Source organism: Mustela nivalis (genome assembly GCF_964662115.1).
Source record: "Mustela nivalis genome assembly, chromosome: 4".
In the NCBI taxonomy this organism is placed as follows: Eukaryota; Metazoa; Chordata; class Mammalia; order Carnivora; family Mustelidae; genus Mustela; species Mustela nivalis.
Window position 1 is genome coordinate 86183357 of NC_139023.1, and position 16511 is coordinate 86199867.

At 36.1% G+C, this 16511-nt stretch overlaps 1 protein-coding gene across 6 annotated transcripts in view; it reads right to left on the reverse strand.

Annotated features, from left to right (window-relative positions):
• The window catches only part of AFG2A (AFG2 AAA ATPase homolog A), a 331896-nt gene that overhangs the window by 168820 nt on the left and 146565 nt on the right, over nt 1–16511 (reverse strand). The window contains exon 15 of one of the 6 annotated variants that reach the window (XM_082728229.1): nt 16158–16238. The exons of the other annotated variants lie outside the window; for them this stretch is intronic. Coding sequence (XP_082584355.1) covers nt 16215–16238 — 24 coding nt within the window. The 3' untranslated portion in view covers nt 16158–16214. Of the gene's footprint in view, nt 1–16157; nt 16239–16511 lie in introns of those variants that run through there. 6 annotated transcript variants of the gene reach the window in all.

Consider the following 16511-nt stretch of genomic DNA (forward strand, 5'->3'; position numbering starts at 1 on the left):
ATGAGAATCCAATTGAGGTAACAGGGAGATTTTTAAACATGTGGCTAAGGGATGGTACTGCAGCAAGATCGAAGGAATCAGAGTTCCTGACACCATTAAAAGAACCACCATATCAGTTAACAGCTCTGCTGTCTTAAGCTACTCTGTTTAAATGAAGATGAATAGCTTTAGTATTTCAGAATTCAACACAGCAGATTTATGAGAAAGGACACATACAAGGGATAACGTCAATATATTCCTAAGCAAATATTTAAATGTAAGGTACAACATATGGCCAGTACATTAATAACATAAGAACTATCTGCTCATAAAAAGCATATATTTTTTTACACTTTGAAAGTGATCAACAAGCATTTTAAACCTTGTATTTGGAAATTCTTACAGGTGATTCTCCATTTTGCTGGGTTTTAGACTGAGTGGGGGCTGAGGTAGAGAATCAATACAATTAATTGTTACTTTCCATGTTAATGGCAGAAGTAATGAGACAGAAGAAAAAAAACCACCAACCTAGAAATTAGACACAGGTCTAGTTTATGACGTCTGCTTTGGCATTTAGGGGTTTAAATCATATATATATATTTTCAGTCATTGAAAAGAAACTGCAATGCAATTTTGATTTTAGCTATCATAAGTGTAAGAAAATCTATTCATTAGCACATTAAAGGTTAAGTTACAAGTCGTATTTATATATCTTAATGACTCACATTAAATAATAACACAAAAACTCCAAATCTAACTCTTAAAAAATGTAATCTGTATTCTAAAAACAATCTCCAAATTATTTTTTCACTGGAAATTTTGGAAGGGAGTAGAAAACTCTGAACCTTTGAAGCCTGTACTTGAATGAAAGCTTCATTCAAGTATCAAAAATAGTTTTAAGCTAAAAGAACAAAAACTAGTAATGACTTACTAAATCAGTTTTTATGTTTACCTCTGACATATCTACCAGCAAATTTCAAGCAAACCACCAGGAAGACGCTTCTTTCTCAGACATAATGGAATTTTTGTATGTGTGTGTGGACTAATTGCATTTCTGAACTAAATGCATGCAAAGTTAATAAACGGAAGGAAAAGCAAATATAGAGTTGTCATTTTTAAATTATATTCTTAAAAGGTTTAGGGGTATCATTTGTGGAACACAAAGAGATTTCCTTCTGTAACAGCATTCCAGGACATCACTCTTTCCTGCCTACCAGCAGACAAGATTATACTTGTCTGGAATGTCAGTGAAGTATTTATACAAAGGCAGTTTTTCAGAATCTTCTAATTATGAACACAAAACAGGAAATACAGTAATACCATCAGTATATGTTAAACACTGTTTAGTATAAACTGTGTTTCTCCCTTAATAAGTACTAGGTTAACCTCCAAGAGGAGGGGAGAAAATGAGCTCATCTATAAACACTTGCCACTAGTTGTTTGCAGTCTGCCAGAAGAAAGGCTCAGGAAGAAAAATTCAGTAAAACTTTAAGAATTTATCAAACTACAGTTTAGTCAGTGTTAAACTATAGCTGCTAATAAAAACTTATTTTTCTCAAGTTCATAGGGGAAAATGAAAGTACTATTCTATAAAAGTTAATATTTTATTGAATGAAAAACAGCTTAATAATATATTAATTTAACTGAAATACTGTTTGAGGCAGGAAAAACAGATTCCTGTGTAAAGTGGCCATCCAAAAAAAGTACCAGATAAAGCATTTCATGTTCTAAAACATACTTTTCCATCAAAAACACAATATATTTTCTATGGATTAAAAAAAAAATACAATTCTAAAGAATTACCTACCTAAGAATTTTAAAATTTATTTACAAATCGATTATAAAGTATAGCTGGTACCCCAAGCAGAATAAATAAACTCTTACAGAGAGAAATTTTAATCTAACATAAGATGGCAGAATGAACTTTGGTTTGAGTGCCCCCTGCTGATGTGACAATTTTAAAAATATAAAAGTTGATTTGATAAAATTATGATACTAATCATTTTTTTAAAACTGCTTCTACTCAAATTATTTTCAATTTTTTAGTGAGAATTAAAGAGATATAATATTTGATCTGTAGCTTATTTTCACTCAGTAGTCATATATTTGTGGTCTATTACCTGACATTTAGAGAGTTTCATTTCTCTGACCTTAAAATACCTAGAAGTTCTTAGATGGTTAGGAAACATTTGGAAAAGAATCAACTATTAGACAAAAATCAAGAACTTAACTAAGTGGTCCTCAAGAGAAGCAAGCTAGAGAAAAAGATACTGGTAAAGTCAAATTTGTTTTTTTTTTTTTTAAAGGAAAATATTGTTAAGACTGAGGCAACTACGAAAAAGTAATGAGGATGGTGTTAGATAAATGGAAACGAGAAAAAAGCAGCAAAAGCCTGGAGGAATTCATGAACATGGCATGTGCAGAACACATGACACTCAAAGACTTAATTGCCAGATAAAATGGATAAAATTATGTTCCCTGAATACAGAAAATAATGGTGAAACGTGGGCCCAACTTTTGCAGGTTAGAATGGTCAGAATGAAGAGCCAGACTTCAGGCAAAGGACAGGGAGCCACTCTAGTTTCCTTAGCACTATGGTAATCTGGTAAAGCAGCAGAACAACCTGGTTAAAGACATTCCTTTAGGAAGAGTACTGTGAAATAAAACAAAGATGAAATGGAGGAAAGAAGAGACTGGAGGCAGAGAAACAAGTTAGGAGGCAGAGAAACTGTTTAAAAGACAACTCTAACAATCCAAAGAAAGAACTGAACTAGAACAGAAGCAATGGGAATGAAAAACAATAATGATATTGAGATAGATTTCGAGTCAAAACCAAAACTAGGTGTCTGACTGGACTCCGATTTTTGTCTGATTCTTATGCCATATTGTGACTGTTGAATTCAACTGAAATGAAAAAGTAGGAGACAAATAGTTAACAGAAGGGAAAACTGGAGAATCACTGGAGCTTCAAATGTGAGTACTCAGCAGGATCAAATTTGTTGAATTTGAGAAAATAAGAACCATTAAGAAGCCATTAAATTTTGTTTGGTAGTCATTGGTGACTTACATAAATTCACTTTCTTAATAAAGTATAGTCAGGAGGAACTAGAGAGTTGAAACTCTTTTTTTTTTTTTTTTAAGATTTTATTTATTTGACAGAGAGAGAGAGAGAGAGAGAGAGAGCACGAGTGCAAAAGAAGGGAGAGTAAAAGAGGGAGAAGCAGACTCCCCACTGAGCAGGGAGCCCTATATGGGGCTTCATCTCGGGACTCCAAGATCATGACCTGAGCCAAAGGCAGCCACTTAACTGACTGAGCCACCCAGTCACCCAGAGAGTTGAAAATTTTTAAAATTGAGATAAGACAGAGAAACTAAGGAAAGCATTTTACTTTAAGGAGAATATGTTTGTCTCTGAGAGTAAAGGAGGAACATTTAAATAACAGGGCATAGCAATGTTTAGTTAAAGCTGGGGATACATAAGGAAGTTCACAGCAAATGGTCTCAATTATCTCAAAAACTGGTTTCCAGACTCATTTCTCAAATAAGAATGATTGATTAGTACTCAGCAAAATTGGAAAATATCTGGTATCACTTTTCTATCCAGGAGTGCAGTTCTCCTAGAGATGTCTATTCCCAAGGGATGGCGTCCTTGCCCAGGACTTGTCATTTTTCTATCCTTGTCTAGAAAAATCTGTGTGCTATTTCATAAAAATGTTCAAACCTGACCCACTGATGACATTGTTTCCTACACATATATAGTCTTTCCAAACACAGTTATGTGAAGACATCTGGAATCAAGTATGCAACTCAAGAGTAGACCATATTCACAGGCCTCAGGTAAAAGTGGTAATGGTTAAGACCTCATGGAAAAGTAATGTTTCCAAAGATAAAACAGTAGCCTTATTCTAGAATTACAAAAAAAAAACCTTATGGAAAATCATAATTTCTAAACTTTATGTTATTTTTTTCTTTGCAAAAGAATTTTTGTTAAAAGAATTATAATATTTGAAGATAGATTTCAATTAATTCATTTACTTTGAGAGCAGACCCACTTGTAATTATTCTGGCCCAAGATCACTATATTATATCATTGTAATGTCACTGTTAAAAAAATATCATAATAAAGTTTCCTCTCAAGACTAACATTCATAAAGTAATGAAGTAAACATTGGGATGTACATAAGTCCAATAGAATATAATACACTTACTGGAGAGTATGCCAGTTATTTTGAAGCAAGGCCTTGTTCTTCTTTATGACCAAATATTCCAAATATTACAATTAATTGATAGAGATGTTAGCACTAATTAATATTTACTAGAAAAGACTAAAAATCATCAAGACCTCATAAGTATTTATGGAATGAATAAAAGTGCTATACTGATTACATGTCTATACAACAGACCAAACTAAGTTCTCTCTAAAGTTAAATAGGCAGGGATCTGATAACACCTTTTTCTTTTCAATAAGAAAAGAATAAACAAATTATTAAATAAAATTTCAGAGAAAGAAAAAAGAATTAACTATTGTTTCCTTCTTTAAATATTAACCTCTAGTATTCAGATACATGAACATATTTTATAGCAACGATTATACTTTAGATTTTACATCCTTTCTAATTAAAAGTGTCAGTTTTCCATTTTCAAACTCAAGTAAAATAAATTTTTCCAAGTTAACTGTCTTTTTTTTTTTTAAGATTTTATTTATTTATTTGACAGATGGAAATCATAAGTAGACAGAGAAGCAGGCAGAGAGAGAGGAGGAAGCAGACTCCCTGCTGAGCAGAGAGCCCGATGCGGGGCTCGATCCCAGGACCCTGAGATCATGACCTGAGCTGAAAGCAGAGGCTTTAACCCACTGAGCCACCCAGATGCCCCTTCCAAGTTAACTGTCTTTTGAGAAACAAAAATTCTTTGAGGAGATTCCTTCCTTCACTGCCCCACACACACAAAAAAAGAGGTCAATTTTCACAAAGTACATAATAAAACAATAGGAATGACCATTTAAAACTGAGGAATGAAAAGCAGATTTTAATCTACAGTGCATGTAGGACACATCTAGATAGAGTAGAGGTAGATTTCAAAATACTACCAACAACTGCATATGTTGTCTAACAAATGTGTAATCAATAAAGAAGACATGGCCAAAATAATAGCTTTATACTCCATTCATTAAAGGAGATTACAAATGTAAAGAGATGGTCTTATGGGTAAAAGAACAGTTTATCTATACCTCAAAATCTTCCTGGTATTTTTCATTAGTTACTACTGGGTTAGACAACCCAAGCAGGCAGTATTATATCTAAAGGTGTGGAGTGTAAAAGAAAAAAAAAAAATCTCAGAGCACAACTAGTTCTTTCCCATCACACATTCTTTGGAAATATTTATCTGAATATCTAAATATTACCCGGACACTAAAACACATAAATTTGAACTTACAGACTGAAGTAGAGGCTGATGTGTGAAAATGAGTAAGGCATCAAAACATAGCAAACAAACAAACAAAAACCAAGCAGACAATTGTGAAAGTAGAATGGGACCTGTGTCAAGAATTCAAGATACAGGGCAATGACATCCCTGGGTGACAAACGAGTTTAAAATAAAAAGTCGGGGCGCCTGGGTGGCTCAGTGGGTTAAACCGCTGCCTTCAGCTCAGGTCATGATCTCAGGGTCCTGGGATCGAGTCCCACATCGGGCTCTCTGCTCAGCAGGGGGCCTGCTTCCCTCTCTCTCTCTGTGATCTCTTCCCTTCCTCTCTCCTACTGTGATCTCTCTCTGTCAAATAAATAAATAAAATCTTTAAAAAAAAAAATAAAATAAAATAAAAAGTCAAATTTGCCCTCTATGAAGTTTTATAAACATTCACCCTTGAATTTATTAATCTTTTAAGAACTTAGAAGGAAAAGGGTCATTATACTCCAAGGAGACTCAAAAAGTCCTACTGAATTTGACTCAATTAAAATAGTCTATTTGGACAAGAAGGTTATATCTTCAATTTGACAGCAATAACAATCCTGACTCACCAAGACAGTCTTGCCTAAGGGCAATGTACATGCCATGTTTATGACGACAGTACATACAATAAGAAAAATAATTTATGTATATATAAACCGAAAGGATGGTTAATATTAATGAACAGTTTTACTCATAAACAGTAATGGATAAAATGATATCACTAGCACACTGAAGCTATTTCTTCATTATTAACTCTTAATTATTACTGTATTTCCTTAGGATTTTTCTGATAAGTTATTTGAATAAACACAAGGCAAAAGAGGTCAGAAAAGGTAAAAGCAGAACTTTAATTATGGGAATTATGTTAATCACTCACTATAGAAATTCAAACATAATGGATTATTTGTTCAACAGGAGTGATTCATTCACAGTGATCCATTCACATTCTCTTGAACAATACTCTCAACCACTAAGACAAAACCAAAATGGCCGGTCAGGATTGATGAAAAATTCTGTTAAATTTGGTAGAAGATGAAAATCACAAGGAAATATTCCATAATTATGGCCTCATTAACAGAATATTATCCACGCTGAACTTTCATCTTTGTAATCTGGTTTAAAGTTAGGTAAGCCCTGGCACATCTTAACGTCGATTCTAGCAGGAAAGGTTATGATTTTCAAGAACAAACAAGGTGGAAGATTAGAGCCAAATGATGCTCATTGGCCCTACATACTACACTACTGCATCAATATTTTTTATATGTCTAAGAAGAGTAAGTTTGGAAATGGAGAGCAAAATACATGATTTCCTAGACACTTTCAGAAAAGATCAAGGATATTTAATGCTTATCTCACTTTTCTCAGAAAGCCAGTGTTAAGATAGATTCACAGGCTCCTCACAGATGATAGTAAGACACAGGACATTCACTGAAGAGAACAAATCCATCTAAATGATACAAGAAACGTGCTTACACTTAGACTTACCTTTTCACATTCAACACTAAAAACTCACCATAAGTAACTTCCTTCTTTGCAAGACATCCATCCAATCTTGGTTTTTACTTTAATATTTTAAAAATAATTTAAGAAAAATCACTGAAGAGTCTCAAATATTTCTAACTTAAAAATTATGAAGACTTATTCTTTCCAGTAAAAGAGAAAATCTTCTATGTTATACACAACAGTATTAGACACAAAACTTAAAAGCTGTCTTTTAGTTTTTCTATTTTCTTTTTACTTATTATTAAAATTTCAATTCCATATAGTTATCCATGTTATATTAATTTCAGTTGCAAAACATAGTGATTCAACAATTCTATATATTATTCAGTGCTCATCAAGATAAGTGTAGTTTAAAAAAACAAAACAAAAAAAAACCCCAAACTTATTTATTCCAGAGAAAGAGAAAGCATGCAGGGGTGAGGAAGGAGAGACAGAGGAAGAGGGAGAGAGCCTTAAGCAGACTCCACACCAAGAGCAGAGCCTGACATAAGGCTCCATCTTATGACCCTGATATCACAACCTAAGACAAAATGAAGAGTTGGATGCTTAACCAGCTGTGCCACGTAGGTGCTCCAAGATAAGTGTACTTTTTTTTTTTTTTAAGATTTTATTTACTTACTTGACAGACAGAGATCACAAGTAGGCAGAGAGGCAGGCAGAGAGAGGGGGGGGGGTAAGCAGGCTCCCCGGTGAGCAGAGAGCCGGATGCAGTGCTCGATCACAGGACTCTGAGATCATGACTTGAGCCGAAGGCAGAGACTCAACCCACTGAGCCACCCAGATGCCCCGATAAGTGTACTCTTAATCCCCTCTACCTATTTCATGCATTCTCCAACCCACCTCCTTCTGGTAACCTCAGTTTGTTCTCTATAGTAAAGAGTCTGTTTCTTGTTTTGTCTCTGTTTTGTATTCTCTGTTCATTTGTCTTGTTTCTTAAGTTATATATGAGTGAGATCATATGGTGTTTGTCTTTCTCTGACTTATTTCACTTAGAATTATAGCCCATATAGCCATCCATGTTGTTGCAAATGGCAAGATTTCATTCTTTTTAAGGGCTGAATAATATTCCTCTGTGTGTATGTGTGTTTCTTTATCCATTCATCAATCAATGGGACACGTCATAATTTGGCTATTATAAATAATGGTGCAGTATGCATAGGAGTGCATGTATCTTTTTGAATCAGTGTCTTTGTGTTCTTTGGGCATATAACCTGTAGTGGGATTACTGGATCATAAGTAATTCTATTTTTAATTTTTTGAGGAACCTCTATACTGTTTTCCTCAGTAGCTGTACCAGTTTGCATTCCCACCGAGAGTACAAGAGGGTTCCCTTTTCCTCACATCTTTTCCAACACTTGTGGTTTCTTCTGTTTTTTTTTTGTTTGTTTGTTTGTTTTTTAATTTTAGCCATTCGGACAGGTGTGAGGTGATACCTCATTGTGGTTTTGATTTGTATTTCAAATGACTGATGATTAATGATGTTGAGCCTCTTTTCATGTGTCCATTGGCCACCTGGATGTCTTCTTTGCAGATATGTCTATTCATGTCTTCTGCCCATTTTAATTGGATTATTTGTGTTTTGAGTGTTGCATTGTATAACTTCTTCATGTATTTTGGATACAAGCCCATTACTGAATATGTCATTTGCAAATATCTTGTCCCATTCAGTCGGCTGTCTTTAGTTTTGTTGATTATTTCCTTTGCTGTGCAAAAGCTTTTTATTTTGATGTAGTCCCGTAAGTTTATTTTTGCTTTTGTTTTCCTTGCCTAGGAGACATGTCTAGAAAAATGTTGCTATGACAGTGTCAGAAAAATCACTGCCTGTGTTCTCTTCTAGGAGTTCTAGGATTTGAGGTCTCACGTTTAGATCCTTCATCCCTTTTGAGTTTATTTTTGTGTAATTTTTGTATTTATCCCTTGGGTAAGGAAGTGGTTCAGTTTCATCCTTTTGCATGTGGCTGTCCAGTTTTCCCAATACCATTTGTTGAGGAGACCATCTTTTCCCCATTGCATATACTTGCCTCCTTTGTTGAAGATCAACTGACCATATAATCATGGGCTTATTCTGGGCTCTCTGTTCTGTTCCATCGATCTATGTGTCTGTTTTTGTGGTAGTACCATTCTGTTTTGATTACTACACCTTTGCAGTATATCTTTAAATCCGGGATTGTGACACTTCCAGTTTTTACTTTTTTAAAATGGCTTTGGCTACTCGGGGTCTAATATGGCTCCATATGAATTTTAGGATTTTTTGTTCTGGTTCTGTGAAAAAGCTGTTGGCTAGTTTCATAAGAATTGCATTAAATTTGTATATTGCTTTGGGTTGTGTGGACATCTTAACAATATTTGTTCTTCTAATCCATGAGCATGAAATATCTGTCCATTTGTTATCTTCAGTTTCTTTCATTACTATTTCATGGTTTTTAGAGTACAGATCTTCCACCTCCTTGGTTAAGTTTATTCCTAGTATTTTATTCTTTTTGGTGCAATTGTAAATGGGACTGTCTCCTTAATTTCTTTTTCTGCTACTTCATTATTATTGTACAGAAATGCAACAAATTTCTGTACATTGATTTTTGTATCCTGTGACCTTATTGCGTTCATTTATCAGTTCTAGTAGTGTTTTTGTGAAGTACTTAGGGTCTTCTAAATGTAATATCATGTTATCTGCAAATATTAGAAGTTTTACTTCTTCCTTAACAATCTGGACGCCTTTTATAGCTTTTTGTTGTCTAACTGCTGTGACCATGACTTCCAGTACTATGTTCAATAAAAGTGTTGAGAGTAGACATCCTTGTCTTGTTCTCAACCTTAGGGGAAAAATTCTCAGCTTTCCACCACTATGATGTTAGCTGTGGGTTTTTCATATCTGCCATTATTTTGTTGAGGTATGTTCCCTCTAAACCTACTGTGTTGAGGGTTTTCCTCATGAATAGATGTTGTACTTTGTCAAATGCTTTTTCTGCATCTATTGAAATAATTATGTTTTTCATCCTTTCTCTTGTTGGTGTGATGCATCACTCTTACTGAGTTGCCAATATTGAACTACCCTGGAATCTTGGGAATAAATCCCACTTGATTGTAGTGACTTTTTTCATGTACCACTGGACTTGGGTTTCCTGCTACTTTGTTGAGCATTTTTATATCTATGTTCATCAGTGAGATTGACCTGTAGTGTTCTCTCTCTCTCTCTCTCTTTTTTTAAAATAGAGTCTTTATCTGATTTGGGGATCAGGGTAATGCTGGCCTCATAGAATGGATTCAGATTTCCTTCCTTTTCTATGTTTCAGAATATTCTGAAAGAATAAGTCTTAACTCTTCTTTAAATGTTAGGTAGAATTCATGTGTGAAGCTGTCTGGTCTTGGACTTTTGTTAGTTTTTTGATTACCAATTCAATATCCTTGCTAGTAATCCATCCGTTTTCAAATCTATTTCTTTCTGGCTCAGTTTTGGGAGGTTATAGGTTTCTAGGAATTTATCCATTTCTTTGTGGTTGTCAAATTTATTGGCAGATTTTTTATAGTCTCTATAATCATTTCTTTTTCTGTAATGTTGGTTATTTCTTCTTTTTTATAACTGTTTTATATCTGATTTTGTTTATTTATGTCCTCTGTTTAATAAGTCTGGCTAAAGGTTTATCAATTTTTTGATCTTTTTAAAGAATCAGCTCCTGGTTTCATTAATTTGTTCTACTGGGTTTTTTTTAGTTTCTATTTTATTTCTCGCCGAACCTTTATTATTTTCTTCCTTTTACTCATTTTGGGTTTTGTTTGTTCTTTTTCTGGCAGTTTTAGGTGTAATACTAGGTTGTTTTTTAAATTTTTGTTTATTGAGATAGGTCTGTATTGTTATAAGCTTCCCTCTTAGAACAGCTTTTGCTGCATCCAGAGATTTTGGACGACTGTGTTTTCCTATTCATTTGTCTCCGTGTGTGTGTGTGTGTGTTTTTTTTCCAATTTCCTCTTTGATTTCCTGGTTGAACCATTCATTGTTTAGTAGCATGTTATTTAACCTCCATGGATTTGTGTTCTTTCCAGAATTTTTCTTGTGGTTGATTTCTAGTTTCATAGCATTGTGGTCAGAAAAGATGTATGGATGACTTTAATCTTTTTTAATTTACTGAGACTAGATTTGTGGCCTGATACATGATCTATTCTGGAGAATGTTCCATGTGCACTTGACTATGGATTAGTTCCTTTGTTATTAACTGCTTTATGTATTTAGGTGCTCCTGTGTTAGGTGCATATATATTAACAATTGTTACATCTTGCTGGACTGTCTCCTTTATGATTACATAGTATCCTTCTTTGTCTTGTTACAGTTTTTGTTTTACAGTCTATCTTGTTTGATGTAAGTTTTGCTACCTTGGCTTTCTTTGACTACTATTTGTATGATAAATGCTTCTCCATCCCATCACTTTCAATTTGCATATGTCTTTGGGTATGAAAGGAATCTTCCATATGAAGTATGTGGTTGGGTCTTGCTTTTTTAAATCATTCCATCACCATATGTCTTTTGATTGGAGTGTTTAGTCCATTTACATTCAAAGTAATTACTGGTAGGTATATACTTATTGCCGTTTTGTCACTTGTTTAGTGGTTATTTTGTGATTCTTCTCTCTTCCTTCTCTTGCTCTTTTCTCTATTAGTTTGTTTTCTTTAGTGATATACTTGGATTCCTTTCTCCTTGTTTTTTTTTCCTTTCTCTTTGGTTCTTGATTTTTGGTTAATCATTTGATTTTGGTTAATCATTCAGTTTATACATAATCATTCAGTTTGTATATAAGGTCATTTGTATATAAATCATTTGGTTTGTATATGAGATCTGCATATGGCACTCTATATTAAGTTGATGGTCATTTAAGTTTGAACCCATTCTTTATTCCTCTCCCCATCACGTTTTAGGTATATGATGTCATACTTTACTTCTTTCTCTTTTGTGAGTCCTGTCACTGATTTTTATAGATATACTTATTTTTACTGCTTTCGTGCTTCCCACTTTTCTTCTACTTACTGTCTTTTCTTTCCACTCAAAGAATTCTCTTTAACATTTCCTGTAAGGTTGGTTTAACAAATTCCTTAATTTTGTTTGTCTGGGAAACTCATAAGCACTCCTAATTTGAATGATAGCCTTGCTAGATAGTGTATTCTTGGTTGCAGGTTTTTTTCTTTCCAGCATTTAAAATAGATCATGATACTCCCTTCTGGTCTGCAAAGTTTTTGCTGCAAAATCAGCTGACAACCTTTGGGGTTTCTGTTGTATGTTACTATTTTCTTTTGCTGCTTTTAAAATTCTCTTTATCACCACTTTTTGCCATATTAATTACTATATGTCTTGGTGTGGACTTCCTTGGGTTGAATTTGTTGGGGGGTCACTGTGCCTCCTTGATCTGAATTTGTTTACTTTCCTAGATACAGCTATTAGTTCTTCAAATAAATTCTCTGCCCTCCCCCCACCTTCTCTCTCTTCTTCTTCTGAGATCACTGTACTGTGAATGTTACTACACTTGACGGTATTGCTGAGTTTGCTAAGTCTGTTTTCATTTCCTATTTTTTTTCCCCTGCTTAGCTTGATTGCTCTCCATTACTTTGTTTTCCAGGTTGCTGATACATTCTTCTGTCTCCTCTAGTCTACTAGTCCATCTAATATATTTTTAATTTCAGTTATTGGGTTCATCTCTGACTGTTTTTGTTTGTTTGTTTGTTTCCTGTCTCAGGTCCTCCACTTTTTTAGAAAGTCCTATAAATACCTCTGTGATCATTATTTTCAGTCCTCTATCAAGCATATTTATCTCTGTGTCACTTACTTCTGTGGCTGTGATTCTCTCCTGTCCTTTCATTTGGGACATATTCATCCATGTTCTTATTTTGCTTAACTGCATCTATTTCTATGTATTAGGAAAGTCAGCTGTATCTCTTGCTCTTGAAAGCAAGTGGTCTTATGAAGAAGAGGTCCTCTGCAGAGCAGTGTCCCCAGTTCACCAGAACATGATGCCTCAGGGGTATCTCCTATGTGTCTTGTGTGCCCTGCTACTGTGGTTGACCCATTTTTTTTCCTTTAGTCCAGTTGTCTACAATGGCACTCTTTGTTGTGGGCAGTGTTTCTTTGCTGTGCTGCAGATCAGCTGGCCTGGAGATGCCTTGGCCTTGAGTTGAGTCAGATCAGGCATTTGTCAGAAATGCAGTAGCAGTGAACTTCAGGTCACTTTCCCTCTTTTGTCCCCTGAGAAGTTTTCGTTGGTGGGCAGAGCTTGCAGTCAGACTGGCTGTCTGCTCCCAGCCTGCTCCTAGGGCCACCTGCTCCTAAGGTGTGTGTGTGATTAACTTTCCCTCTTCTTGGGGCAAGAGTCATTTTGAAGTAGTGCTGGTCCTTTGGGGCTGCATACACACTGCCAGGTTTATAGCATAGCTTTGGACAAGCTCTAGCCAAGAGAGTATTGGGAAGGGTGAACCCACAGAAGCTAGCAGGACAGGCAGGTGTTAGCACAGTTTGCAGATCCAGTTTGCACTGATCTGCTGTGGGAAGAGACCTTGTGCTGGGGCCACACGGGAGGAGGTGTGTCCACAGGGGAATGTATGGGTAGAGCACGCTGTTTTCAAGTTAGGTAGAGAGTGTCAACACAGTGCCATGTTCTCAAGCTGAGGGTAGGCAAGGGGAAAATCCTCTATTCCTGGAGATGCCCCCATAGGTCCCTGTACTTACAGCACATGCTCTGAGAATAGTAAACAAATTTCCTTCCCCTATACCGCATGTGATTTTCAAACTACTGCATCTATGCTATATCTCCAGGGTTATGTCTGCCATGCTGTCTCTTTAAGGGCAGGGACTATTTCCTCTAGCCCTCCAAGCTCTCCCAGAGCTAAGTCTGCTGATTTTTTAAGTTCAGATTTAAAGTCTGCTTCGTTGTAAGAACTTGTGAAATTTCCTGCGTGGGCTCCCTGGTGTGAGTCTGCTTGTCTCCCCTTTCTGTGCCTGTGACACCACTCCTTCCCAGGGACCATCCTGTGGGTCATAACTGGGTCTCCAACCTTCCTTCCCTCCTTAACATGGCATCTTCTATACATAGCTGTGGAGAGTCTGTTCTGCCAGTCTTTGGGTCATTTTCTGGGTTATTCACACTGATGTGAGTGTTACCTAGTTGTATCTGTGGGACATGGTAAAATTACACTCTTCCCCCACAGTTGTATCTGTGAGACATGGTAAGTTTAGACTCCTCCCCCACAGTTGTGGGGACATGGGGAGCTTAGACTCCCCAGACTCCACAAAAACTGTGTTTTTTTTTTTTTAATTTTTTATTTTTTATAAACATATATTTTTATCCCCAGGGGTACAGGTCTGTGAATCACCAGGTTTACACACTTCACAGCATTCACCAAATCACATACCCTCCCCAATGTCCATAATCCCACCCCCTTCTCCCAAACCCCCTCCCCCCAGCAACCCTCAGTTTGTTTTGTGAGATTAAGAGTCACTTATGGTTTGTCTCCCTCCCAATCCCATCTTGTTTCATTTATTCTTCTTCTACCCACTTAAACCTCCATGTTGCATCACCACTTCCTCATATCAGGGAGATCATATGATAGTTGTCTTTCTCTGCTTGACTTATTTCGCTAAGCATGATACGCTCTAGTTCCATCCATGTTGTTGCAAATGGCAAGATTTCATTTCTTTTGATGGCTGCATAGTATTCCATTGTGTATATATACCACATCTTCTTGATCCATTCATCTGTTGATGGACATCTAGGTTCTTTCCATAGTTTGGCTATTGTGGACATTGCTGCTATAAACATTCGGGTGCATGTGCCCCTTTGGATCACTACATTTGTATCTTTAGGGTAAATACCCAATAGTGCAATTGCTGGGTCATAGGGCAGTTCTATTTTCAACATTTTGAGGAACCTCCATGCTGTTTTCCAGAGTGGCTGCACCAGCTTGCATTCCCACCAACAGTGTAGGAGGGTTCCCCTTTCTCCGCATCCTCGCCAGCATCTGTCATTTCCTGACTTGTTGATTTTAGCCATTCGGACTGGTGTGAGGTGATATCTCATTGTGGTTTTGATTTGTATTTCCCTGATGCCGAGTGATATGGAGCACTTTTTCATGTGTCTGTTGGCCATCTGGATGTCTTCTTTGCAGAAATGTCTGTTCATGTCCTCTGCCCATTTCTTGATTTAATTATTTGTTCTTTGGGTGTTGAGTTTGCTAAGTTCTTTATAGATTCTGGACACTAGTCCTTTATCTGATATGTCGTTTGCAAATATCTTCTCCCATTCTGTCAGTTGTCTTTTGATTTTGTTAACTGTTTCCTTTGCTGTGCAAAAGCTTTTGATCTTGATAAAATCCCAATAGTTCATTTTTTCCCTTGCTTCCCTTGCCTTTTGCGTTGTTCCTAGGAAGATGTTGCTGCGGCAGAGGTCGAAGAGGTTGCTGCCTGTGTTCTCCTCAAGGATTTTGATGGACATAGTACTAGAGGTCCTAGCCTCAGCAATCAGACAACAAAAGGAGATTAAAGGCATCCAAATCGGCAAAGAAGAAGTCAAATTATCACTCTTCGCAGATGATATGATACTATATGTGGAAAACCCAAAAGACTCCACTCCAAAACTGCTAGAACTTATACAGGAATTCAGTAAAGTGTCAGGATATAAAATCAATGCACAGAAATCAGTTGCATTTCTCTACACCAACAGCAACACAGAAGAAAGAGATATTAAGGAGTCAATCCCATTTACAATTGCATCCAAAACCATAAGATACCTAGGAATAAACCTAACCAAAGAGACACAGAATCTATACTCAGAAAACTATAAAGTGCTCACGAAAGAAATTGAGGAAGACACAAAGAAATGGAAAAATGTTCCATGCTCCTGGATTGGAAGAATAAATATTGTGAAAATGTCTATGCTACCTAAAGCAATCTACACATTTAATGCAATTCCTATCAAAGTACCATCCATCTTTTTCAAAGAAATGGAACAAATAATGCTAAAATTTATATGGAACCACAAAAACTGTTTTAACAGTGAAGGCAGTAAGAGAACTCTCAAGAAACAATAAGAAAATACAAATTTGGGCGCCTGGGTGGCTCAGTGGGTTAAGAAAATACAAATTTATAGAGGCACACTAATGAAAATTCTCTAGCTCTAAAGCAGTCATTTGTCTTGAGTATCTGAGAATTTCTTGTGGTCTAGAAATTTAGTTGTAATGTGTTCCATGCACCTATAAAGGTAAAATCATCATCATCATCATCATCATCATCATCATCGTTGTTGTCATCATCAAGGGCTGGCCTTGGAAGATAGCTGAATCAGAGAGAGAATAAAGGACAGGGATTTTAAGGAGGGATACCTTTAGTAAGTCATCTGAATCAAACCCAGTCTACAGAGGAAACTAAAGGGATATGCCAACATGGCCTTTGCTCTTAGTGAAAGAGCAAGAGAGGGGAAGAATAAAGCTACTCCCCATAGAAAATATAACCATGGCAGGAGGGACAAGATGGTGAAATAGGAGACCCTGTTTCAACCGGTCCCCTGAATTGAGATAAATATTCACCAGAACACTCTGAACACCCATGA